Raw genomic sequence first — 24,475 nt, forward strand, 5'->3', positions numbered from 1 at the left:
ACAAGATACCCTTCCATGTAGCCATCACTAGTAGAACCTAAAGTGGGCTTTTCATCTGGTCTCACAGATCCCAGCCTGAACATTGTTTGTCTCAGGCCATTTGTGAAGATTCTAATTATCCTGCTGCTGAAAAGAATGCTGGTGTCCCAGTGACAGGTTAGCTGCATGGCAGGCATCTTTGTCTAAATGATTTGTCTTTGATCAAGAGGTGCAACACTTTCCAGCTAAATATTTTCGAAGTGATAATAAAAACTTACCTTCTTTTAGGCTCAAAATTGGCTTACAGTAAATAAATGCAAATGGTGCCAGGTTTATCATTCCTCTCTTATGCTGTTTCTTCCCTTCTTTTCAGGAATTCAGTGAAAATAAATGACATTTACTCAAAGTATAGTCCTTAGTTACAACAATAAAATTTAAAAACTTTCCAAATATTTGCTTTGAAGAAAATAGTCATTTATTGTCAAAGCATCCAACATACTCCGATAAACTATAAAGTTTAATAAATATTTCCAGGGATAAAAGAAACACATAACTATTCAGACTCCATTTCACTGGCACAAAATTACACTTTGTATTAAAAGGAGATACATATTTACATAATTGATGACATTCTTCATTGAAGTCCATAACCATTTCATTATACATGCACTTCCCCCTGGAAACTCAAAGTGAATGGCGACCCCTTTTTATTCATTTTGTTTATTTTTGTAAGAACACAAACTATCATCAAGAAATGCAGAAAGCATCTCGCCCTCCTCCTTTACTTTATATCTAAAATAAATTTTGCCCTTACATACAATTATTACATCTAAATCGTAAGTGCTTAATAATTTAAGTAGAAACGTATGACAAATGCATCAATATGTTGCAATATATGACATTTTTAAAAATGTACCTTTGTTTTGGGGAAAGTGAAAATGCGTGCATTCAAAAGAAAACCCCCTCAAACAACCCACCCAATCAAAAATCCACCATCCTGGCTCGTGTGTGTGTGTGTGTGTGTGTGTGTGTGTGTGTGTGGGTGGGTGTGTGTGTCCCCGGTAAATAGTTGAATGAAGTTCCCGGAAGAGGAGGACGTGTGTGCGCGTTGGGGGGGAGTGGTGAATGTATGTGTCTTTGTGCAGTGTTTCGGGGTGCAAGGAAGCGGTGGATGTTCTCGCGTGTTTATTCCTGCAGGTGGCTTGACTGTGCGTGCGCGCGCGCGGAAAGCTGGGGTCCTTTCCGAGTCAATTATGCGAGGTCATGTGCCTGGAGAGGTGGTGGCGCTCCCTGAAGGACTCATTGCAGATGGGGCACTTGAGTTTCTCCTCTCGCCGACGCTTCACCAAGGGCTCCATCGCATACTCCTTTTTGTGGTGCGACCTCATGTGGTACACCAGGTCGGAGGTCATGCGGAAGGAGGCGTTGCACTTGGCACACCAGTTCTGCGCCGGCAGACACAGCGAGGTGAAGGAGGGCGGCAGCAGCGTGAGCGCCGAGGGCAGCTGCAGCTGCAAAGGCCCCGCGGCCGCCGCAGCAGCTGCGGCTGCAGCGGCAGCGGAACTCTTGGGCCAGAACGCGGTGGCGTACAGGAAGGGGCTCTGCTTAGGTAGGCCCCCGCCGCCGCTAGGCAGGGACCCGCAACCTCCGTTCAGGTCCGCGGCCCCCTGGAGCTTCACCGCTAGAGGGTCCGCGGCGGCGGGGTAGAGTCTGGTGGGGCCCACGCCGTCGGCGGGGTGGCATGGCTCGAGCGCGCCCAGCTTCTGGCCCAGCACCAGCGGGGACAGCTGCGAGAAGGAGCGTGCTGGCTGTGAGAAGGCGCTTTTGCGCTCGTCCGACGGGGCGCCCTGGCCCCCGCCCGCGCCGCCCGCGGCCCCGGCGCCCGTGCCGCCCCCACCGCCCGTGCTGCCCGCGCTGCCCAGCTGCGGCACCGAAGTGAAGGCGCTGCCCCTCGCAGGACTGCTGCCCTCGAGCCGGCTGGGCAGCGGGCCCCCGGGCCGCGGAGCCAGCAGCTTCTCGGCGCCTACCGGCGACGCGGCCGCGGGTGTGGAGGAGCCGCCGCCGCCGCCGCCAGCGTCCTGGTCCTCGGAGGCGACGCCCCCGCCGTCGGCGGTCCCCTCCTCCTGCAGGCCGGCCGCGCGGGTCGCCTTCTTCACCTCCACGAAGGCGCTGCGCTTCGCCTCGCCCGTCTCGGGACTGGGCGGCGCGAAGAGGCGGCCGTTCTCTTCCAGGCCGAAGTAGCTGCCCGAAGCTCGGTACTGCTGCGGTGTGCACACCAGATCCTCCTTGGAGGCCGGGAGGGGCCGCTCTGCGAAGCGGCCCCGGCTGCCTACCAGACCCGCGCCACCGCCGCCCTCCGCCGCCTCCTCCGGGAATTTCCTCTTTCCTTTGCCGCCGCCCGTGGCGATGCCGTCGGGACTCAGCTCCGCCTCCTGGTGGCCGCCGCCGCCGCCGCTGCCGCTACCACTGCTGAGGCTCTGGGCTGGGGAGCAGCTGCTGCCTCCCCGGGAGTTTTCCAGCTCCCTGGCCAGGTTGTGGAAGTCTGTGGATGGTTTCGCGCTGCTGCCGCCGGCGGCAGCGGGTGGGTTGCTGCTTTCGGGGGAGGGGGTTGGGTAGTGGTGGAGGGGACCGGCTTTGCAAAACTTGGGACCCGGGCCTAAAGGTGCCTCCTGCTGCTGCTGCTGGTCTTTGCCACCGCCGCCGCCGCCGCCCCCGTGGTCCTTGGTGCCCACGCCGCCGCCTTGCTCGTCTTGGGGACTTACATCAGCGCTGTGAAGTCTCTTGGGGCAGCGGAAACGCAGATGCGCCACATAGGGGAACTCAAACTGGAAACGTTGGCTGCATTCCAGGCATGTGTAAGGGGACGACCCTGCTTAGTGAGCAAACACCACACACACACGCACGCGCGCGCACACACACACACACGCACACCACATGATTACTCAGCATCGCCCCCAAGCCAGTTTGCCACCATCCCCTTGACAAATCCACCTTCATTTCTCAGGGCCTGAGTGCCTGAGAAAAGAATGACCAACCTGATCTAACTTTCCCTCCTGATTTGGGGGGAATACAGCAAACAAGTCAAGTTTCCTTGCTTTATCTTCACCTATCTGTTTAGCTTCATTCCGAACTATATCTCAGAATCTTCCTATGAGACACCCAAAGGGAAGAAAGACGCGCCAACGCGCCGGGTGAGCCCCTGCCGCTCCCTGCGTCTCTCCCCCGCTAGTTAAGGGCCCACACGCCGGTCGCGAGCCAACCTACCATTCATTTTGTTGTGGGATCTAGAGGGGCAGAGCAAGAGTAACTCAGTCAGTTCTTTCCCGTACCAAACTAGTAACTCCTCGTCTTTGGCAATCCTGCGAAGAGAGCGGTAAAACAGCTGTCCGTTTTTTATATAGGCTTCAAGGTTCTGCTCTTCCTTATCTCTGGCCGACTGGACCAACCGCAGCCACATGAGACCTTCTGAGGAACCATTTGCTGCTGAGGTGTCTACCTGCGGTTTGAAATAGATGAAAAAAGACAAGAAGGAGAGGGGAGAGGGACCCTCATGAGAGAATGAAATCAGAAGAATCAAGACCATTTCTTCTATGTTATTCTTTTCCAAAAATTATCTGAGACCACGCTTCCAAAAATTTGGCCCAAGCTGGGACCTGTCCTCATGTTTGTAACCAGTAGGCAAGATAACCATCTTTTGAAACACTGCATCAATCATACAGATCATTTAAGTCACCGTTTTTATATATTGGTTGAATACTAAATGAGGAAATTTCTTCTTAGAATTTAGTGTTAACGTCTTGAGAGTTTACTTCTAAGTTATCCCACATTACAAAGGTATGGAGAATTTTGTTTGTTTCAGAAATAAAGCAAGCTTAAATCTTAGAAATTACGCTATGGCAATCATGTTCCAAATCCTGGCTCGAACAATTAATAGCTTTTCTTTGTAAAGAAGAATAGGAAATGAGAGGCCTTTTATCTTCCAATTCAGACATATGGATTTAATGATGCTTTACTATCAAAACCATTAACATTTTTACTTAAATACAAACTCTGGGCACTAGCTAATATTACCAAAGAAACTAATATTTAGGGGATGAAGTAGCCTCCTCAAATGGAAGGCAAATGTACCCAATACTTGTCAAAGAACTTGCAGAAACTAGTTAGTATGCAAATAGCCTCCGCCCCAGTGAAATCTCCCAGAGTTTAGGATAAACCAGATAAACCAGAACTGAAGCACTGATTTAGATATTTCTAACATTCCAAATCAAATTTTGTCATTTATTGCAAAAAATCAGTTGACAATAATTTGAGTTTAATTTTCCTTTTCTAATTTTTGATGTGTGAAATGGATTGCTTGCTTTATTGCATTTTCCACAGGCAAAACCTATCTCCACTTGTCATTAGAATTATTTTTAGTCCATTTCCAACAGGACATTACCCTCATACACCTACACAGCTCCAGTGGAGACTTACCCGAAAGATATAAGGTACTGTTCTCTTGTCAGTAGACTTGAGAGCTATGAAAGCTATGCTGTCATATAGGGAAGTATGGCTCAGGACACAGGGACCAAATATAGCATTCTCAGGGATGTCGCAGGTGGTGTAAACGCTGGTAAAAATATCTGTCAGACATTGTTGGACAGCCTTGGCATCTCCATCCCAGATGCCTCGCTGGATGCCTGTATCCTCCATCACTGGAGATAGACACACAGCACAAGAAAGTGAGTTACAATACTGCTTCTACTGCCATTAACCTAGGCAGAACTGTTCAAATACTAGGCAGATTTTCCTTGCACCTGCCTGATTTTTGCATAGCTCTTATTTCAAAATTATAGGAGATAAACATGGCATATTTTAAAGATGAAAACTAAGAGATACTTGTTAAAATAATTAGAATAGTGGGAAATCTGGAGCTGACTGCTTAGAAGAAAGAAAAGAAAGGGCTGGAAAGACTAGATCATTTTTGCATTACCTTGATGTTGGATTGGGTAGGTTTTGGAGGTGAAGTTCAAGGCAGAATATATATTATATATATATTATATTTATATATTATATATATATTTATATATTATACACACACACGCACATATATTTTAACCAGCCTATAGACTTCCCTTACTGAAAGAAACTTCTAACCCTTGGGGAAAAGTGCCTCTGCCTATGTATTGAACTGGGTGCCCGGGAGCTGATTTTTTCCTTTTCTTCCAAAGAGGGGAGCAGCGTTAGTGAGCAGGCGGAGACAGCGGAGCATGGCGAATGGATTTCAAGTGGAGTGTCAGGGCCACTAATTCTGTGTCAGCTAACCTTTCTCTGCAGCCTACAAGAAGGGACGTATGTCTGCTCATTACCATAATCCAACACTGTTCCTCTGAGGCTTTAATTAAAAGCAGCAAGCAGAGGTAATTTTTTTTCTGGACATGCTTATTTATGGATGAGAGTGAATCCCGGTTACCTTGTTATACAAGGGGGTGGATTGAGTCACATGTAGCTCATGAAGTGAGCAGGTACAGGACAGGCCTAAAGTGTCCCCAGTCTGAAATACTGTGTGTAATGACTGGTAAATTTTCACTCCCCCTACCCCATATGACCCTTTTTGGGCAAGAGGGGGCAGCCCTCCTTGAGCACTCCTCAGTGGGCTCTCCAGCTGTTTAATCCACAGCAATTTAGAAAGTAATGCCCCAATGGAGGGTTCTCTATTAAGCTGTCATAAAGGGACATTTTCCTTCCTCTGGACACCCCATACAAGACTTATCATTAAAAAAAAGAAAAAAGAAAAAAAGAAACAGGTGTTTAAATTTTTTAACTAGCTTTGGACTAGCTGCATTGCTTAGTATTTCAAACTAATCAAAAGATTCCTCCAAGTTTGTTGTTCCCTGATAATGTCACCGTTGGCAATTATTTATGTATGTTTTGTATAATTAAAGTAACAGGAAAGAGTAGATCTAATTCTTTTCCTGCAAAGCTGTTCATTATGGAATAATATCAGTGACGTCTGTTTTTATTTTAATTTATATTAACCAATTAACCTTACACGTGTGACTACAAGGTGTGCTTTTTCCCCCCCATTCCAGCTAACATAGCCTAAAACTTTGGTTCGTCTCATTTTCCATTCATCCTCTTGCATCCCCCAAATGTCAAGTGTTGGGCTGTATCTACCAGACAGCAGAAATAAGGGAAAATATCCATAAAGAAGAAACTTTATTATTCTACATCATCTATCCCTGGACATTTTTACCCCATACAAGGTAGACATCCTGATTTTTCATTTCAAATTAAAATACATTTTAAAAAACCCATAACCTCTCATCTCATTTTCAACGGAATCCTATTCTCCTCTTTTCAATTTCCTTCAATTCAGCGTTTTATGCCCCAATTTCTCTCTTCCTTTTAAAAATCTCTTTCACACAAGCATTTCATTGTGCTGGGAGGTCGCCCCCGTCACTTCGGGCAACAGCAGGGACACAGTCATTAAAATGCAGTTCTACCTAACAATACGGTGAAAAGGTCCTCACTCCGCCGCGCTAATAGCGGTCGGAGTCGCCGCGCCAGCCGCCACGAGCCTCAAGCCCATCACAATAACTGCTGGGCAAGAGCCTAGGAGCGCCCGCCCGCGTGCGGTCGCCTTTGCCACCCAACGTTTCACAGCTCCGTGCCCCGCTCTGGGCCCAGGTTCTTATCCGCCTGCCCTGGGAATATGCCCCAGAGCCGGCGGGGCTTTCTGAAAGCCGGTCGCTGCTGCCCGCCGCTAGCCCGTCCCTCTAGTCAGGCATTGTCTGGCGGCCGCGCGCTCCCCAGTCCCTGGCTTCTCCGGCAAAGTGCTCCCCACCCGCTCCTCCTTTTGTACAATATTCCTGGCAGTAGAGAGCCCCTCAAGAATTATTTTTCTCTCTCTTCTGGATAATAAGGAGACGGAAGACAAAATTTTCTACTCTTTCCACCAAACTGCCTTCCTCCCATCCCCCTCCCACATCAATGCAAATAGACTTACCAGGAATAAGGTCAGTATAGACTCTACCAAATAAGGCCACCTGGAACCCGGAAGATGCAATCGAGTGTTTCTTTTTGCCTATTGTATCAGTGTATTTCCATGTCAAGAGGTGTTGGTGTTGCCGTCTTTTAGGCTTTTCCTAAAGAGATAAGAGAGAGATGGAGAGATGGGGAGAAAAAGATTGGGGGGTGGAGGGAGGCAGGGAGAGAGAGAGAGAGAGGGAGACGGAGAAACGGAGAGAGTTGTACAGATGGACCCGATGCAGTGACTGACTGGCACGCAGACACACACTTTTTGTTTGCTGCACATAATCTGCCCAATGACGCGTGACAGCCCACGTCCCCTCCCTTTAACTCTTTGCTGGGCCAGGAGCTCCCTCCGGCGCCGCCTGCCTCGCAGCTTTTTCCCCCGGCCTGCCCGCGCCCCGCAGATCATGAGCGCCTACCCCGGGTGGCAACGCCTCTCAGAGAGCGTCCCGGCCCGCCTCTTCCTAAAGCTCGGGCCCTCTGGGACGGCTAGGAGGGGAAAATCGTTTCAGGATTGGAAAGGAAGGTACCAAAAGGATTGGAGAGGGCCTTTCCCCGTTTCACTAGGCACTTGGAGAAGCTATGACAGAGAGCTGGACACCCAGCGCGTGCGGACCCCGAGCGTATTTCCCCGGAGTCCACGTTCCGTGAAAGGGAGAGGGGTGCGGTTAGCCCCAGGGATACTCTAGCCCTGGAGCCACCGCTGATTTGCGCCGCTAGTTGCCTGAGGTTGATAAAGGGGCGTCGTCTCTCTTCAGGAGCACCAACACTACCAAGCTTCCCCCTGCAAAATTCAGAAAGGATGCGCTTTGGTAAGAACTTGACTCAGCCTTCCCATGGCTCGGGAGATGAGGTTGGAGTGAGAATGTCACCAGACCTCGGAAGGGGACATAACGGTACCTCCCAGTCCCAGGACACGGGTACGTGGGCGGAGGTGGGGTGCCGGAGGTTGGTGGGAAGAGCGCAGGTTAGTGGACTCAAACAGTTCCTGTTTTTTTTGTTTGTTTGTTTGTGGTTTTTTTTGCCCTCTGCTTCGTGCAGAATCTGCACAGCCCCAGAGGGAGTCCTATAATGGGTGCTGTTGGCACTCTGAGGTCTTGGGGTTGCGAGGCAAGGGTGATTCAAAATAAAAATGATTATCAAGATGGGCTCCGGAAAGCTTTTCGCATCCAGCGGGTGGTGGAGGAGGGGATGGAGTTGCCAAGGCCGTCTCGGGAGCCTCGTTTGTGCGCTAAGCCACTTAGAGGCGCTGACTTGCCCCTTTAGTGCAGCAGCTGATGCTAATGACTTGAGGTCTTTAACAGCCTGCAAGTTGACTCCTTCAACGGGGCTGCAACACCATTTCGCTGGGGGATCTCGGGCTTCTTTTTCACAGTTCAATTCTCTACACCTAAGGGAAGAAAGGCCTTTGAGTGGTATAGATTGTTTCTCAACTTCTTCAGCCCCACCCACACCACCACTACTTTGAAGTGGGCAATCTGTCAGCATTAGGATAAATCGGATTGTGCAGCTGGCTAAAGTGGAGGAGGTACAACCACAACTTAAGGAGATAGCCTCCTTGGTGTTGTTTTTCCTTGTTGTTGTTGTTGAAATAATGTATTTGGGGAGTTGGCAAAAAGCAGCTTACCATGTTAGTTTGATCCTCTCCCAGCTTTGAGACCCTTCTCTGGAACTCAGTGGAGTATGGAGGCTTGGACAGCCTGGTGACTGCAGTCCCAGGAGGCCAGGGGAGGATTTTCCTGAGGAGAAACAAGTGCAAGGACTTTCCCATGAAGTTCATTTTCTTCCTTGTTCTCCCTCTCTCTCTCTCCCCCTCCCGCCCCTGTGTGTGTGTGTGTGTGTGTGTTTCCTTCTCTTTTCTGGTCAGTACCCCATGCAAGTTCTGAATTGCTGCCTAGAACTAAGCTGAAATTCACAGAAGGAAGGGCTGTCAAATCCCCATATTTTGAGAGAAAGTGGGGGAATTCCTTAGTTTTCAGGTTAGCTACTGACTTTTCAAAGAAAGCTTCTTGAAGTGCAGTTTTACGTACTTTGGCTATGTGCAATTTTATGTACTTCAGCTAAGGGTGACTCCTAATGATCAAGGCTTAGTGCAATGAGGGCTCTCTTACATGTCTGTATATAAGAATCTGCAGCTGTACTGAGCTACCAATTGTCTTATAACTGATTGCTCCACTGAATACTAGATTCACTTCTTTCTCTCTCTCTCTCTCTCCACACACACACACACACACACACACACACACACACACACAAAAGCATGGACACACTGTCCCCTAATACTTCTTTAAAGAATGGGTGGAAGAATTAGAAATGTGAAAATAATGTCTCAAACATCTGGAAAATAAACCTCAGGTTTGAAGAATAGTGGCCAGAAACGTAAGTTAATTCCGAGTAGAAGAAAGAAGAAAAGTAAAGGGCAGAAGAGGCATGGTTGTAAACAACTTCCAGTTAATAAAGAAAAGTAGCCATAAGAGAGTCATGCGGTCCCTTAGAAACTACAGACTGATAAATGCAATATGGTGTGTGAGGAATGGTGTTTAAGAACATAATTTCATTAATCTGTTGAACAGAACACTCCTTAGTGCTTTCTTTTGCTGTTATTTAGAGCATTGGAAGTTTATCTTTCAGGAAAAGTCATCTGTCCATGCAAAGCATTAAAAAATTACCTTACATATTGTAAATATATAAGCCTCTACTCCAGAATGTGGACATTTAGAAAATAAACTCTAAATGGAAGGCATTTTTCTTGTGCCTGGCCTTTCTCTTATTAGATATAGAGACCATTTAAACTATGTTTCTTTTGAGGTACTAAAACCTTGACTCCAGTTTGTATAAAATAATGTTTTTGATACTTAAGTTCAGGGTGGAACAGCTTGACCTTTTTAAGTCTCAAGCTAGAAAACAGCGACGATTTTATACATCTGAGAAGGGAGTGATTTATTGAGAAACTGGCCAACAGATGCTTCATTTCAGTTTTACTTTTTTAACCTCTAATTAATGTTTTTCCTACTGCTTTCAGATAAAGATCCTTAAATATCAGAATTTCTCACATTTTATGAATCTGACCTACCCTTCTTATTATGAGTTAAATAACTGACATAACAAAACAATATAAGTAAGATTAAATCAAAGTTCTTACTTGGAGAGTTTTCTAGTAATTTAAGTGGTACACATTTTGCTTGGTAATATAAATGTCCTAAATGACAATCATTAATAGGGGATAAAGAAAATCTACAAATTATTTTTTTTCCTGTAGAAATTTATGGGCTAAAATGGTACATAAACTACTTTGAAATCACTCTGCATTAATACTTACTGGAATTCACTGATACTAAATGAAGGGTTGAGGCATTTATTCAGCCTCAGACAGTACTATAAAAATGTACCTAGTCAACAGTTTTATGTAATTCACATGGAACAATGGGTTTATGCATATATTTGGAGCTCTCTTCCCTAGGATTTTATTTCCAATTAAGTAATTAGAAGAATGACAATGAAGAGTGGGCATGCTCACCTTGTTCCACTTTAGCAAGGCTCTTTGGAGTCCTGGCAAAAATACACATGTAGGAAACTGTAGTGTTATTTTGGAAGAGTGGGCTGGAGAGAGGTTGATAAATGATACCCGAGGTGCCTTTTATGACCAAAGTGAGAGGGTGGAGGAAGGGTAAGAAAGGGAATTTTAATTCTTAGTGAGTATTAGAATGGGAATACCCTTTTTCTTCCCAGGGTTGAAAAATGGAGCCCAAAATATTTCAACTTCTTTGATAAGAGGCAGGTAACATCTCCAAGAATAATTCACACAAAGATTATTATCCTATGAGAATGAAAACATACTGATTTTCTTTTTCTATATCTTTCTAGGTTCTGGCTTACCCACCTCTAACTCTATTGCCAAAGCACTACGCCAGCAAAGGCTTGATTGTCAAAAGAGTATGGCAATTCATGGTGAAAGGGGGGAAAAAAACCCACACACTGGAAGATAAGAGGATGCTAATGGAGCAGACAGTGGCAGCTCCTTCCTAAGCTTATTAATTTCCCACAGGGAGGTCTCTGGAAGGGGCTTTGAGGGTTGAGGGAGGCAGAGAATAGATCTTCAAGGAGGAGAATTGCATTACCTAGCCTCACCATTCAAAATAAGGAACTTTTTAGGGGATAAACCTTATTGACTACTTGTACATGAAAGAGAAACAGAAATGATGGGCTGGTCAATTAAGAAAAACACCAGGCCTGTGCAAAAAATGTTGTTCAGAGGGTTGTTAACTCATTTTCTACCACTTTGCCTTTATCAAGAGAATGATACATGGTGGGTTTTGTAAAAAGACCCAGAGGAGTTTGTTTGTTTGTTTGTTTGTTTTACATCTTGGTGAGAAGAGGCATGCTTCTGAGTTGGATAAACAATGATGTGAAGGAGTGGGATGTGGGGAGGGGTACTTGTTTTTTATAAGTATACACTGCAAACTCAGTTTGGGTCTGTTCCTCACACTAAGTATTGTAGTTGGCTCACTGGGTATTACATAAGCAAATGTTTTCCAGGCTGACCCTGGGAAAGCCAGAGACTTAGAGTTGGGTAATTTTGTAGCCTGTGAGGAAGGACTTCAGGATCCCAACTGTAGGGATCATTACTCCTGACTCACACTTTTCTCTCTTGGGCTTTTCCTCATAAATAGTCCAGCTTTAAATCCTGCTGCTCCTGTAGCTACTACTACCACCATTATCATTACAATGATAATCTACCTTTCTCAAGTTTAAAACTTTCTCTCTGAGTGTTCCCAAGTTTTACTTACACTTCTGTTGGAGTTCAGCTGAGAATGGGATAGTCTTTGAAAGCTATATGTTACTCTCTTCCTCTCCTGGATCTGGGTTGTAGTCAACTGGCTTAATGGCCTCTGACTATGACTTTTAGATGGGCTAGCAAACCGAAGTGACATTGTGCAAAACTACCAAGAGATATGAAATAAGTGCCTCATACTCATCTGTGTGAGTGTGACCTCTGAACCAAATCCAATATCCACTATTTTGACCCCCTGGATTCTCCCAACTTCTATACTTCTCCCAAGATGAGTGTATAATGATCTGGCAAGAAAAGACCTGGATTTTTGTCAAATCCATAGGTTCCAAAGTCCTTCCTAGACTCAGACACCACACCATTTGAATGCATCTCAGTGTGAGGGGGGTTGACTGGTTGTAGCCACGTCTCCATCAGTCACTCTGAACCTCCTTACCCTCTGGGTCAGGGTTTTTAGGCAGACTGGGGATCAGGGGATGTCTAGCAGTCTCAAATTGGTGTCCAGCAGTCTCAAATGAGAATTTGAGAAGTCTAACTCTAGGCCTTGGGAATGTGACAACATTGAGAGGCTCTACATCAAATTTCTTCACACAGCCAGGAGAATGGACATCATCCCAAGATTCAGTAACTCTGTGCCACCCTTTTCCTCTCTGTTTTAGGTGGATTGTAATTCCTGAGTTAAATAAACAGGCAATGATAGACACACAGCATATATATCCTGGGCAGAATACACTTCTTGGCATCTAATCCCAGTTAGCTTTCTGAGGCACGGACTGTGAGAATTTGGGCTGCTGGGGAAAAAGCAGCAGAAAGCATGGCTCTTCTGGGAAAGGGGTCTAGGCAGGGGACACAAATGTCCAGTACTTGGAATAAACCCATGGTACACTTTCCTGAGGCCCAAAGAGAGAGAGGTTTCATTTTCTCAAGGAAGAGAGAAGCAAGACAAAGAAAGTAAAAAGAAAGGAAGAAAGAGACAGACAGAGAGGATTTGAGAAGTATATACCAGTTAGGAGCCACAATAGTGATGATTCACATTGTATTAAAAAGTCTTGGAAATATGGTTCAATTTCTTCACAAATTATCCTCCCGAACTGCTCCCTTGCTCATATTGCCAACTGAACTCTGAGTGAAAACTGTATGATTTCAGTTCAATTAATCCCAGGTGTTCTATGATTTAATCCAGGGATATTAATTTAGCATCAATGGGGGATGTCTCCCAAAACATTATATGAAAAGCTGTTAGTTCTCAGAAGATTTTCACAAACACTTGAAAGCTACCAATGTCAGTCTTTCCTCACTGCTAATACTTGGAAACGTGGTCTCCTAAAAAAAAATCAAAGATCAACATGTCACAAATGCAGCAACATCATGACTACTATAAACACTTCTGGACTTACATTATGAAGTGGAGGCAAGAATAGGCAAGGATTGCAACATATGTGTTCTCTTTAACTTGCGAGTGAAAAGCTGCCTCCCAGGCTGATGTGATAGTATCTGTAATGTAATATAGTAACCATGATATTATTCATAATCTCCTTTTAAGGAAGTTTAAATGAAAACTCATATTTTTAAAAGAAATAATACCCAGAATTGCTAAATAAAACACTCATAAATTCCTAAGAATAAACATGTTGAATATAATGACCTAGATGGTGAGATTTGCTAGGCCTAGAATTTAACTTAGGCCTGAATAACTTTATACCTGAGCAGAAATGGTCCTCTATGCATATATGGGTATGGGTGTGTGTTTAAGAAGGTTGGGGTGAATGTTGTCAAAGGCATCAATTAAAAATAAGTTGTAGGACTGTCATTTTACTTGGATGCTTGTCCATTAAGAAGCCAGTTCTCTTTTTTGGATGTTTTCATGTAAGATGGTATCGAGAAAATAGTTTGTGTGAAATCATTCAGGACAGCAGTTGGTCCCAAGGGAGCAAATTGAATAGAGTTGTAAAGAATATATCCTGAGTATAATGTTACTATCTAATATCTTGTGTGTGTGATCAGCTACCCCACAGCATTATCTATATTCTAAAGTCAGTTTAAAACTGAAGTCCTAAGACATCTGTGTTCCAGATAAGTGGGGTTCCCCTGAACTTTTGAAAATACCCTCGAGAAAGCCAATGCCAACGCACTGAGTGCAACGAGTTTTATTTTTAACCTGCGGGACTGAATTAGCGGCTCCTCTTCAAGGCCCCACATAGCTGAGTTTGAGTCCTGAGTTTGGGAAGCAAGACAAGGCACAGAAGTGCCTGCTAGACTCGAACATTTCTTGATGTCTACATTGTCCGGTGCCGATGTCTTAGTGAAAGGTACAGCCACAGAACTAAGAGTGCAGAGAAGGTCAAATGAGGGACTTCGATGTGGGCAAACCAGGTTTCCCTGGGAGAGATCCAAGGAGGGCAACGCCCCCACAGTGTCAGGAGGCGCAGACACAGATCACATCATTTGAGCTGATTCACCAAAGAGTGCAGAGCCCTGACACAGGAGGCGACCAGGGCAGAACAAAACAAGCCATCATCTGCCCGGCGTCGCCCTTGTAGGGGCACAGTGCACAAACCGTGAATGTGGGGCAGTGTAGGGCCAAGCTGCGCGCTTGGTACGCTCCAGATGAACCCTGGGCGAAGCAGGGAGGAAATGCAGTTCCCAAAGGCCCGCCACATTTCCCTTGTTCTTTAGCCTTCCATCGGCAATTAACGCCATCACTTGCTTCCCGCTAGGTGACCACTTTACCTGCGGAAAGGCGTCCCAAGGGCGGGGTCTCCGGGAACCTAACACTCTTTCCACCACCCTGTCTCCCTGCCTCTGTGCACGACCTCGAGCAGCTGGTCGCCTGATCTCGTCTTGCGGGGCAGGAGCCTGTGTTCCCATTTTTTACTAGCTGGGCTGCCGGTGACCTACCTCAGCCTTGGTTTTCCTCCGGTTGAACTAAAGCTGGCAAGAGCTGCCTCCCGGATCGCAGTGAGGACTCTAAGGGAACGAGGGCGAACGCGCTTTGGAAAGCCAGTTGCTGAGCAGATGGTAAGGGATCACTTCCAAAAGCCCGGGCTAGTTTCATTTCAGTCTTGGACACGAGATGGTCTCAATGCTTTCATCAATGAACATTCTCCTTAGAAGTCTGGAGAACTGACCCAAGAAGAAGGACCAACAATTCAGGCTCAGGAAAGCCCACAACTCCATAGGGGAACCAAGACTGCATGGGTTCGAATCCCAGGCCCCCCCAGGTAATTTAACCGGACTGTACTTCAGTCCTTCATCTGTGAACTGAGGGCATAAAAGGGACCCTTTTCATAAAGTTAGGGCTGAGTTGATACTTAGCAAGCAGAGAACAAGGCTTGGTACATACTAAATGCGCATTTCAGAGCTGCCTATTGTTACTAACACTGCCTTTGCTTCCTTATTAGAAAACTGGGAACTGTATTGTCCACCCACTTTCCAAGTGACCCAGCGAGGGCTGAGGATTTCCCGAAGTTTCTAGGGCGAAACGGAAGGAAAGGCAGTCATCCCTTCCTTCCTTCCCCGCCCACGCCGCGCACCTCCCACCCCCACCCCAGGTTTAATGGAAGAGCAATCAGTTTGCTGCGGAAGGCCGGCCTGGTAGATTGATACTTGACTTCCATCCTCCCATGCCCATCTTGCGAGTTCTTTCTTTAGGCCTGGTGGAGGTGCGAAGGGTCAGGGTCGCGGCGCCACGTTAGAAACGCGGGTAAGTCAGGCAGTTAAAGACTCATCCGGGCGACTCCGTGGGATGAGAAGCATGTGAACACGTTAATGGTAAACTCCAGCATCGCGGCCAAAAGCCGAGGTCTGGGGGTGAGCAGAGAAACCTGGAGGACCGGGCCTCCCAACGCTGACCAGGGCTCTGGGCCTCCTACAGCGCGCGTGACCTCCCCACTCCTGTGAAGGGCTGTGGCTCAGATGCGGACCGGGTGGATGGCTCCAGCCCTCGCCTACACGCCCAAGTACTGGAGCTTGGCACGACGAGGTAACTAGTGCCCGGAGGCAGCAGCTACACCATTGGCACTGGAGCTTCGTGCAGGGCGGTTTCCCCCTGTGGCTCCCCTTACTCCTTGTTCCAGCGCCCGTACGCTGGCTTCGAGCGGAGCACTGTGGGCCGCATGACAGACGGAGCCCCCTGTCTAGCTCGCGAAGCCCAGCGGAGCCTCCTTCTCCTAAACTACACCGCTTCCGCGCAGGCGCAGCCCTGAACGGGAGATTTACATTTTCCCCACGCCCACCGTCTCACGTTATGTGAAACTTTCCGCCCAGTCTAGGACTGGGGATCAGGTAATACCGGTCAGTTGTGGGTTCCCAGTTGCTCTTCCTTCTGAAGGATCCAAGAGGCAGTGGTTAAGAGTTTGATATTTGGGATTTTGAACACTCAGGTCTCAACCCTGGGTCTATAATCTCCTACCTGTGTGTTTGAGCAAATCACTTAACCTCTCTGAACTTTAGTATCTTCATTTGTAAAATAGTAAAGACAACATCTGTTTCATAGAGTGGCTATGAATATTGCAGGTCAAGCCTGGGTTCAGATCCCAGCTAGGCCACTTGCTTGAGTTAGTTAGCATCTCTATGCTTTTGGTTCCTGTGAAGCAGGGGGATCTGTGAAATAGGGATATTATAATATTTAACATCAATAACATCATACTTAAAGGATCAGCATGCGAATTAAGTGTGATGAGGCTGGCAGAGCATTCAGCCTAGCACGAAATAAATGCCCAAAGTTTAAAGCATCTCAGTGTCCTCTGCTTTGGAATGCTGGGTAAATAGAATTTTAAAAATCTCAGCTCTCTCCTCCCACTTTTTTTCCTCTTTGGAGAGAAACAAGATGCAAAGATGTATGTCAGTGTGTGGGGTGGTAGTGCCTGGAGAGTTGGAAGGAAGTAGCTTGTGGCAGAAAGTTAGGGGACCCTAGTGGAAGTTGAATGCCTGTCCTCCTGGCCTTTTCTCTTTAGTGTTTAGGTACAAGGTAAAAGAATTGAAAAGGCAGAGAAAAGGGACTTGGAACATGGAAGACACTCAACAAATGTTTCTTGAACAGAAAATGACATTTCAAAAATCAAGGAGACAAAGAGTCTGTCTGAAATGGGAATGGAGACCCAGAGTTGGGATTGACTACCATCTCTTGGTGCCAGGTTGCCAGTAGGCATTTGGGGCTCTATAGGAGCATTTCTGTGTGACTTTATGTTATAGATCTCAGGAAGGGGGCGTGACATTACTCTAGAAGAAAAGACTCTGAGGACTGGAGGAGCCAGAGGTTGCATCCCTTTGCATATAGAGGAGGGGCACAACCCAACAACAGACACGGAGTAAACCTGACTCAAGAGAAGTTAGAGAAGTAAAACTCAGGTGAAGAGAAGAAAAGAGAAACGATATGCACTATCTTGGGGCGAATTAGGCCTCCAGTATAGGGTTGGACTCTGTATATTCCCCAAACCTTGGAAATTCAATTTGGAGCCCCAAACCCTAAATTCGCAGACATCCCCTAATTATCTTCACAGCTCAGACCCTCTCAAAGTAGAGAAGCATACCTGCATCACCAAATGCCCCATCATTTCCCCCTCTCCTTCAACACCAGTATCATCCTTCTTTTCTGTTCTTCATAGATAATAAAATAATGGACAATGATATTTTTACCCATCAACTAAGAGGACATCCAAGAAAACATGGCCTGAAACAGCATTCAAAATGATGTTCTTCTGCTTTTTTTTTTTTTTTTTTTTTCCTGAGGGCAGAGAATGCTGATATAGCCACAACCTGGGGTATTTTGTAAAGTTCTAGCTCTTAGTCCACTATCCTGACTAAAAGGTTCCATTAGCAAAAAGGAGAATAAAATAAAACCAATTCCTCAGTGTTCTACCCCGGGGGGCAAAGGAGACATTGGTGAGAAGGAGCCACAACTTGGAAAAAGATTTATTTTTCCTGGCCATAAATCTCATCCCTTGTTCCTCTGCCCAACGAAGCATGATAAAGTCCTTTTCCATAAAGTATTCAGTATTAGAGCCACAAAGCTCCCCCAATCAGTAGCCATCTGCTTCTACCATAACTGCTGCTCCCGAAGCAGGGAAAGCAGCAGCAGAGAAAGGGCACCACTGTTAGGCTGCTGGACAAATGAGGAGCCTGAATAGCTTTGGTTTTCCTTGTGTATCTGTATCTATAGAGACAGGAGAAGAAAGGCTGCATTATATTGATAAAACAATTGTAAAACAAAACACGGAAGAGGCATCTAAAGGGCAATATCGCATGCATCAGGGGTCCCCAGATAAAAGGGCACTAACAGATTTATAGAAACCTTTAATTGGTTTTCAATTGAAAGCTAAAGAGGCCAGGGTGTAGCTGTGAAGAGTGGCAAAGTGCTCTCCTTCAGCCCTCTGGAGGCGTGATCGATTTCATGAAGGGAGAAAAGAGGAGACCCTTCTCGCCCAGAGCTGCTGCTGCTTTGAGGGCAGGGAGAACTCCACATTAGCAACTTTCCTTTTTGGCCAGGGAGTTAACTGATCTGATCTTAACACTCTTTCTCTCTCTCTCTCTCTCTCTTTCTCTCTCTCTCTCTCTCTCTCTCCTCCCCCCCTTCTCTCTCTCCCCTCTCTTCCTTCCTCCCTCATTTTTTCCCTTCTTTCTTCCCTCTTTCAGACCAGTAGGTAAGTGGAAAGAGGAAGGAAAGGATGCAAAAGTAAATCTAACATTCCAGTTCTGGAAAAAAAAAACAAAAAAAAACCCAAAAAAAACAGGCTCCTAATAAGGCCCATACTTTAAACCTGTTTACCCACTAGTAGGGAGGCCTCTGAAAGAAACAGGAGTCTGACTCTTATCCTACCCCAGCCTTCCTTTTTCTCCATTATTATACCAAACCAGTCCTTCCTTTTCTATACCAAACGGGAAAAGCTAAGCGTCACAGGAGTCTCTCCACTTAGTGCAGTGAGAAGTTTTCCCTTGTGCCCACCGGCTTTATTTCAGAGTGGATCTCTCCATTCAGCCAGTACCAAGCGCCTTTTCCTTAACCCCTTCCTGCGCAGCGCCGCAGCGACGGTGGCCCCGGCCACAGTGCCCACCCATGCAGCAACCTCGGACGTCCGTCTGTCTGTTCCTAAAGCTAATTTATTGGCCTGACCCTCCATTATCATTTTCGGCTTCCTAATTCATCAACGATAAAAGGCAATGACGCAAATTACGATTATGAGGGAACTGGAAGATGGTTTTGAATAAAATGGGAGAAGGGAAATGTGATTAATTGAACGACATGATAGTGAAATCTCAAGTGTGAGAAACAGGCCCCAAGAGATCAAACCCTGAACTCATCCGTATGGCAGGTGCGCCCCTCCAGTTGTCCTAGTGCCCTCGAAAGGGGACAGTCCGTAAATTAAGTCACATGGGTCCTAAGCCTTCGGAAGAGACAGAACTGGGTTCCCACTCCAGCTCCCAACCACACTGTGCCTGAGGCCCTTCCTCCAATCCTACCCCTTTCTCCAATCCCCATCACTCACTTTGCCGCCGCCCCTGTCGACTTTCCGGGCTCCTTGCCGGTGAGTCTACTCCACTTCAGGACCGCATTTTTATTGAAGAGCACCCTATTATTTCGCTAATGAGCCACGGGTCTCCTCAGTTTCCCTTCTGTCCTTGCACATTCCTCTAGCGAGGCTAACTGTGAAATTGCAGGAAAACAAGTCTAGTAGGTCAGAGATCGCATTTGCTCGTGTAAGGGATTAATAAAGCTCTTGTCTGATGCTGCTTTTTAGAATTACGTTCGGGATTAAAAGACAGACTCAACACAGGCACACATTTTGCATCCGCTGGTCGTTGTGATTAATTTTTCCGAGGGGATTTGGGCCGGGAGCTTACGGAACGTGCTCTCTGGGTCTAAAACCCGACGACCTCGGCGCACGGGCGAGTGGAGGGTCTGGGGGCACTGTGGGCACGCGCCAGAACACTGGGGGATTAGAGAGGACATCGGACGGGCCCGGAGATGCCAGCCACTGCGGCCTTTCAATGTCCCTTCCCTCCCCTTCCCCACCCCCAGCGCAACTGCTTCTGAAGAAAACGGTGAAGACTGTCCGGGGAGGCTGTCTTTAGGGTTCTGGAGAGCGGTAGAGAGGGAGAGAAAGAGACAGACAGAGAGAGAGAGGGAGAGAGAGAGAGAGAGAGAGAGAGAGAGAGACTCTTGACTGTCATGATTTTTCGGTGGGAGAAAGGGGCTCAGTACTAAGCCACTGAACTTCAAGCATCCGTCTTGCAAGGGAAATCCCCAGCTCTGCATTCCAGGGAAGCGCTGCTCCAAATGCATAACTCACCCCCCAATCAAACAGTCGCCGTGCCCTGTCCCTCGAAAAGAATAACTTCTACCTCTGAGAGCTGCCATTCTCAGGGCTGCTTTCGCGAGCACCCAGGGAGGCACCTAAGGAGAGGAGCCAGAGCCAGAGTCTGAGTGTGAAACAGGTCCATCCCCTCCACACTACCTCCCGGCAGGCGACAAAACCTCCCCCCACGCCAGTGATCAGAAAAGAGAAGGAAAAGTGCCGGGGTGCAAGCGGGGAGGGAGGGGGAAGTAAGACAACAAGGGCAGAGAGAAAGATAGAGAGACGAAGAGAGGGAGAGGGAGAGGGAGAGAGAGAGAGAGAGAGAAGCAAAAAGGAAACGAGAGAGGAGTACAGTTAGAACTGAGAAAAATGGGGAAGGGGTGGTAGCTGTGGGCGGAGGGCATTACCGCTTTCCAGCGGAAGGGGGCATCTGTGGGGCCGAGGGACCGTTCCCCGGGGCGGGGGCGGAACGCCCCGGCAGAGCCAATCCGGTAGCACCGGCCCCAGGGTGCTGGCGCCCCCTTCTGGCTGCTGTGCGGCCGCTCCCTGCTTCTCGCCGGTGCTCTGGTCCAGAAACTGTTCCGCCCTCCGCGCCCAGGATGAAGGGGCAGAGGGGAGGAAGGTCAATAAAGAGAGAGGGTTGGGTACCGGCACGCTCAGGCTCCTCCTTCCCCGCCCTGCGCCTGCCCCGCGGCTTCCTTACCTGGGGATTGTGGGGCTCCTTCCCCGTGAGCGCAGCTACTGCGGGCCCCTCGGCGGCCGCGCTCACACCCCAATCCAAGCCTGCCGAGGAGCCCGTCCGCCTCGCGAAATGGCCCCGGTCTCTGCTGCAGCAGCTGAGAGGGAGGGAGCGACCGCCGGCTGCTGCCGGGCGGCGTCTGGGGGCCGCGAGCCGAGCGCAAGGAGCCGCCATCTGGAGCCTAGGCAGCGGGCGGGGGTGGGGGTACAAGAGAAGGGGCCAGGCGGCTCGGCCCCAGGCGGGCGCGGGGCAGGGCTCTGGCGTGGGAGTGGCGCCCAGTCGCCCCGAGTACTGCGTGTGTGTCGCGAGAGGGGTGGTGTGGCGGGTGGGGGTGGGGGTGTGTGAGGGTCATGGCCCCTGGGGAGGAGGAGCGGAGGCCTGCCCTTCTCAAGTCCCGCGGATTACAGGGCAGCCCGGTATCCGCAGGTTTAAGGAAAGAGAGGGGACCATCCTGGCAACCACCAGCCTCCTCCAGTCATTCTCCCTCTGGGGATGGAGAGCCGGGTGGGCGAGGACAACCCAAGCACTCCTACACGCTCACGCACACGCTGTCCGTCAGAAGTGGTTTGCTCATTTTCCTCTCTTCCCACTTTGTCCATCCCACTCCAGGAAACATTCCTCCCCAAACGGTACGGATTTTTGGACGACTCCACCTTAAGACAGCTACTTCAGCCAGAACGTGGGACAGGCACTAACAGGATATCACCCTTGGGGATAAACACTCTCCCGTTTCCTGTGTACGGTGGAAGAGGAAAGAACAGAAGCTGCCAAAGGGGTGGGGTGTGGGAAGTTCATCCTTGCACATTCAGACTAGGGAAGAAGAGAATATTAGGGACGCGAATGGGAAGTGTAGTTTTTCCCCTTCCTTCCTTTCATTTCAGATCCCATTAGTGCTTTTATTTCTTTAATTTTGAAAGCTATTTCCCTTTCCTGAATCTGGATGCAGGCAGGGAGCGAACTCAAGGAAATGATGAGCATGGAGGAGAGCCAGAGGACAGGGGATTATGTCCTGGGAACTCAAACTCTCCTGCTTCGCCACTGTCTCCGAGAGAGATGCCCTGAGCCTTGGCCCAATGTAAAGGGAGCTGATTGGGTGTATGGGTGGTGGCGGGTGGTCTGAATAAGAAGTAAAATAAGGAAAGCCAGATCTACTCCGATCCCAAAGCATTAGAAGACACCCCTCCCCACCCCCCAGCTGTCTTGTGTCCGGCAGAATGGCATTATGTAAAAGATCTGGCATGTCACCCAGTGGCACATCTGGTAGGTGTAGATGGCATTCATTAGCACGGGGCTTCTACTCTGCAGCATGCCAAAGCTCTGACAGAGATGCCCGCTGCCAATCATTCATTGGCTGCCAATCCCCAAGCGCGGCCGGGCGGGATGGCTTCCTTCCACCCTGGCACCAGGAGTGGAGGAAACAATGTGTTGAGATAGAAGAGATGAAAGTGGAGCTGAGGATGCGAGGCACCCAACAGATGTATCCCGTGAGGAGATAACGGTGCTAAGAGTCATTTAGCAAGAAAGCATATGCAGGATCTCAGGAGGGAGGCTTGGGCAGGGGGTCTGCTTGCCTAGGACTGAGCTGAAGGAAAAGCAGGGAGCCCTTTCAGAAACCTGAAAGTTGAAGTTGCTTCTCTAAAAACACACGAAGACCAAAACCTCAACCCCCTAAGTTTAGGATTTCCCTCTGTCTTTGGTTTGTCACTTGTATCTCTTTTTATCTAGAAACCTACCTACCTCTGTAAAGGTCAACCTTTGTCATGTTTTTTTTTCTGAGGATCAAGATGAAGAGCACCTTCCGGTTTTAAATTTTGCATAATTCTCTTTAGCCTAGTAATTTGGGGGCTAAGGGGAGGAAGATTGTCAGGCTATCTTCAGTGTATCATAAAAGGCAAAGGTCTTATTTCCATTCTTAGATTTTCAGAGGGGATAAAGATGAACAAAGGAAAGCAAGGAAATTATTAAAATGGCAAAGGATGATTAAACACAAAATCCAGGATAGAGATTGTCTTTGAGGTTGTTCTTTTTCTTAGGCTAGGTGGCAATTAACAAAGTGTTCAGTGTATTATTTTTCTTTGTGCCATACACATATTTTACATTCCTTTTATCCTTTCACAATTTAATAAAGCAATAACAAAACTCAGGGTTTTGACAGTTTGTGGAATTTGGTGTTTAAGTTGACTCTAACTTAGGCTCTTCAGTTTATATATATAATACATGTTTGTGTGTATTACCTACACAATTACACTCTTTGTAGTATATGTTATAAATTATTTGGGACATATACTACAAATTTATTCGTACTTTATCTAAAATTGAAACTTTAGTGGGCCATTACATATATTTATTTGCTAAATCTAGCAACCTTGGATATGTTGGCTCGTGGTCACAATATAGCTGCTGTAATTCCAAGCATCAAACCATTGTTTTAAACATGAAGAAAGGAACAGGGGCAAAGAGCTGTGGTTTGCTTAATCAATGAAAGGCATACTCTCACTTTCATTAGGCAGACCTGGATCACCTGGCCACATATACATGCAAAAGAGTCTGGGAAAATTAGCCTTTAAAGTATAAAAAGATAGGGATAAGGGACTGGGGATGGTTGTTGGGTTGCAATCAAGGGTGTCAGACAAAGAAACTGAAGATCAAAGAAGAGTTCATGTTAACATCCAACAAGACTATAGCTTATCAAGTTTTGTCATTGTTTTAAAAAGAAGTTTTCTGTTTTCATTATAGTGATTAAAGGGATACTGTTCTTGAGTTTAGCAGTTTCTTTGTGACTTTTATCAAATATTTCAAAATAAGGGCTTGGTCTTAATATGTTCAGAAGACAGCTGATGTAAAATTTATCTTATATTTAGATGAAATTAGTATTTGCATTAGTAGTATAATTAGAATGCACTTACAAATTTAAATGAAACAAAGAAAATGACTCATGGTGTTACAAGGACTGGGATTTGAATTCCCATTCTAAGACTCATTGGATGTGTGACTTTGGGTATTTTATTTATCTAAGTAATATTTCCCCATTTGTAAAATGGGTTAATGTTGATGCCTTGGGGGGTTATCATGAGGTTTAGAAGTCATGATACACATAGAAGGTTTTAAAATATGGCAATTCTCAGAGACCCAAGAGGAAACAGATTTCAGCCCAAATGAATCATATTAAGAGATGAGTAGTCTCCCTGTATCTGTAGTTCTGCTTTCTGCAGTTGGAAAATAGGTGAGTACAGTATGATAAGATATTCTGAGAGTGAGAGAGAAAGGAAGACTACATTTTCATAACTTTTATTATAGTATGTGATGGTTAATACTGTCAACTTGATTGGATTGAAGGATACAAAATATTGATCCTGGGTGTGTCTGTGAGGGTGTTGCCAAAAGAAATTAACATTTGAGCCAGTGGGCCGGGGAAGGCAGATCCACCCTTAATCTGGTGGGCACAATCAAATCAACTGCCAGCAAATATAAAGCAGGCAGGAAAAACGTGAAGAGGAGAGACTGACTGAGCCTCCAAGCCTACATCTTTCTCCTGTGCTGGATACTTCCTGCCCTTGAACATCAGACTCCAAATTCTTCAGTTTTGGGACTTGGACTGGGGTCTCCTTGCTCCTTAGCTTGCAGACAGCCTTTTGTGGGACATGGGATTGTGTAAGTTAA

At 47.0% G+C, this 24,475-nt stretch overlaps 1 protein-coding gene and 1 long non-coding RNA gene across 11 annotated transcripts; one reads left to right on the forward strand and one right to left on the reverse strand.

Moving 5' to 3' along the window:
• Window positions 1–431: 431 nt before the first annotated feature.
• On the reverse strand, window positions 432–20,905 carry PRDM8 (PR/SET domain 8). 10 transcript variants are annotated; one of them, XM_045392432.2, is made up of 9 exons: window positions 20,780–20,905; window positions 20,484–20,652; window positions 20,071–20,174; window positions 19,267–19,424; window positions 8,621–8,732; window positions 6,968–7,106; window positions 4,453–4,673; window positions 3,244–3,475; window positions 432–2,851 (listed from the first exon to the last, which is right to left on the reverse strand). In XM_045392432.2, the coding sequence occupies exons 5-9, from the start codon at window positions 8,621–8,623 to the stop codon at window positions 1,227–1,229; spliced, it is 2,220 nt and encodes a 739-aa protein (XP_045248367.2). In that variant the 5' UTR covers window positions 8,624–8,732; window positions 19,267–19,424; window positions 20,071–20,174; window positions 20,484–20,652; window positions 20,780–20,905; the 3' UTR covers window positions 432–1,226. The 10 variants fall into 10 exon arrangements, with proteins under 10 accessions (XP_045248367.2, XP_065401134.1, XP_045248370.2 ...); XM_065545062.1 differs by lacking the exons at window positions 19,267–19,424; window positions 20,484–20,652 and adding an exon at window positions 13,180–13,276; XM_045392435.2 differs by lacking the exon at window positions 20,484–20,652.
• On the forward strand, window positions 7,335–22,957 carry LOC135970919 (uncharacterized). The gene is made up of 2 exons (XR_010586834.2): window positions 7,335–7,805; window positions 21,425–22,957. It is a non-coding gene; the product is annotated as an uncharacterized lncRNA (long non-coding RNA).
• The last annotated feature ends 1,518 nt before the right edge of the window (window positions 22,958–24,475 follow it).

Source organism: Macaca fascicularis, chromosome 5 (assembly GCF_037993035.2).
Source record: "Macaca fascicularis isolate 582-1 chromosome 5, T2T-MFA8v1.1".
Taxonomy (NCBI): Eukaryota; Metazoa; Chordata; class Mammalia; order Primates; family Cercopithecidae; genus Macaca; species Macaca fascicularis.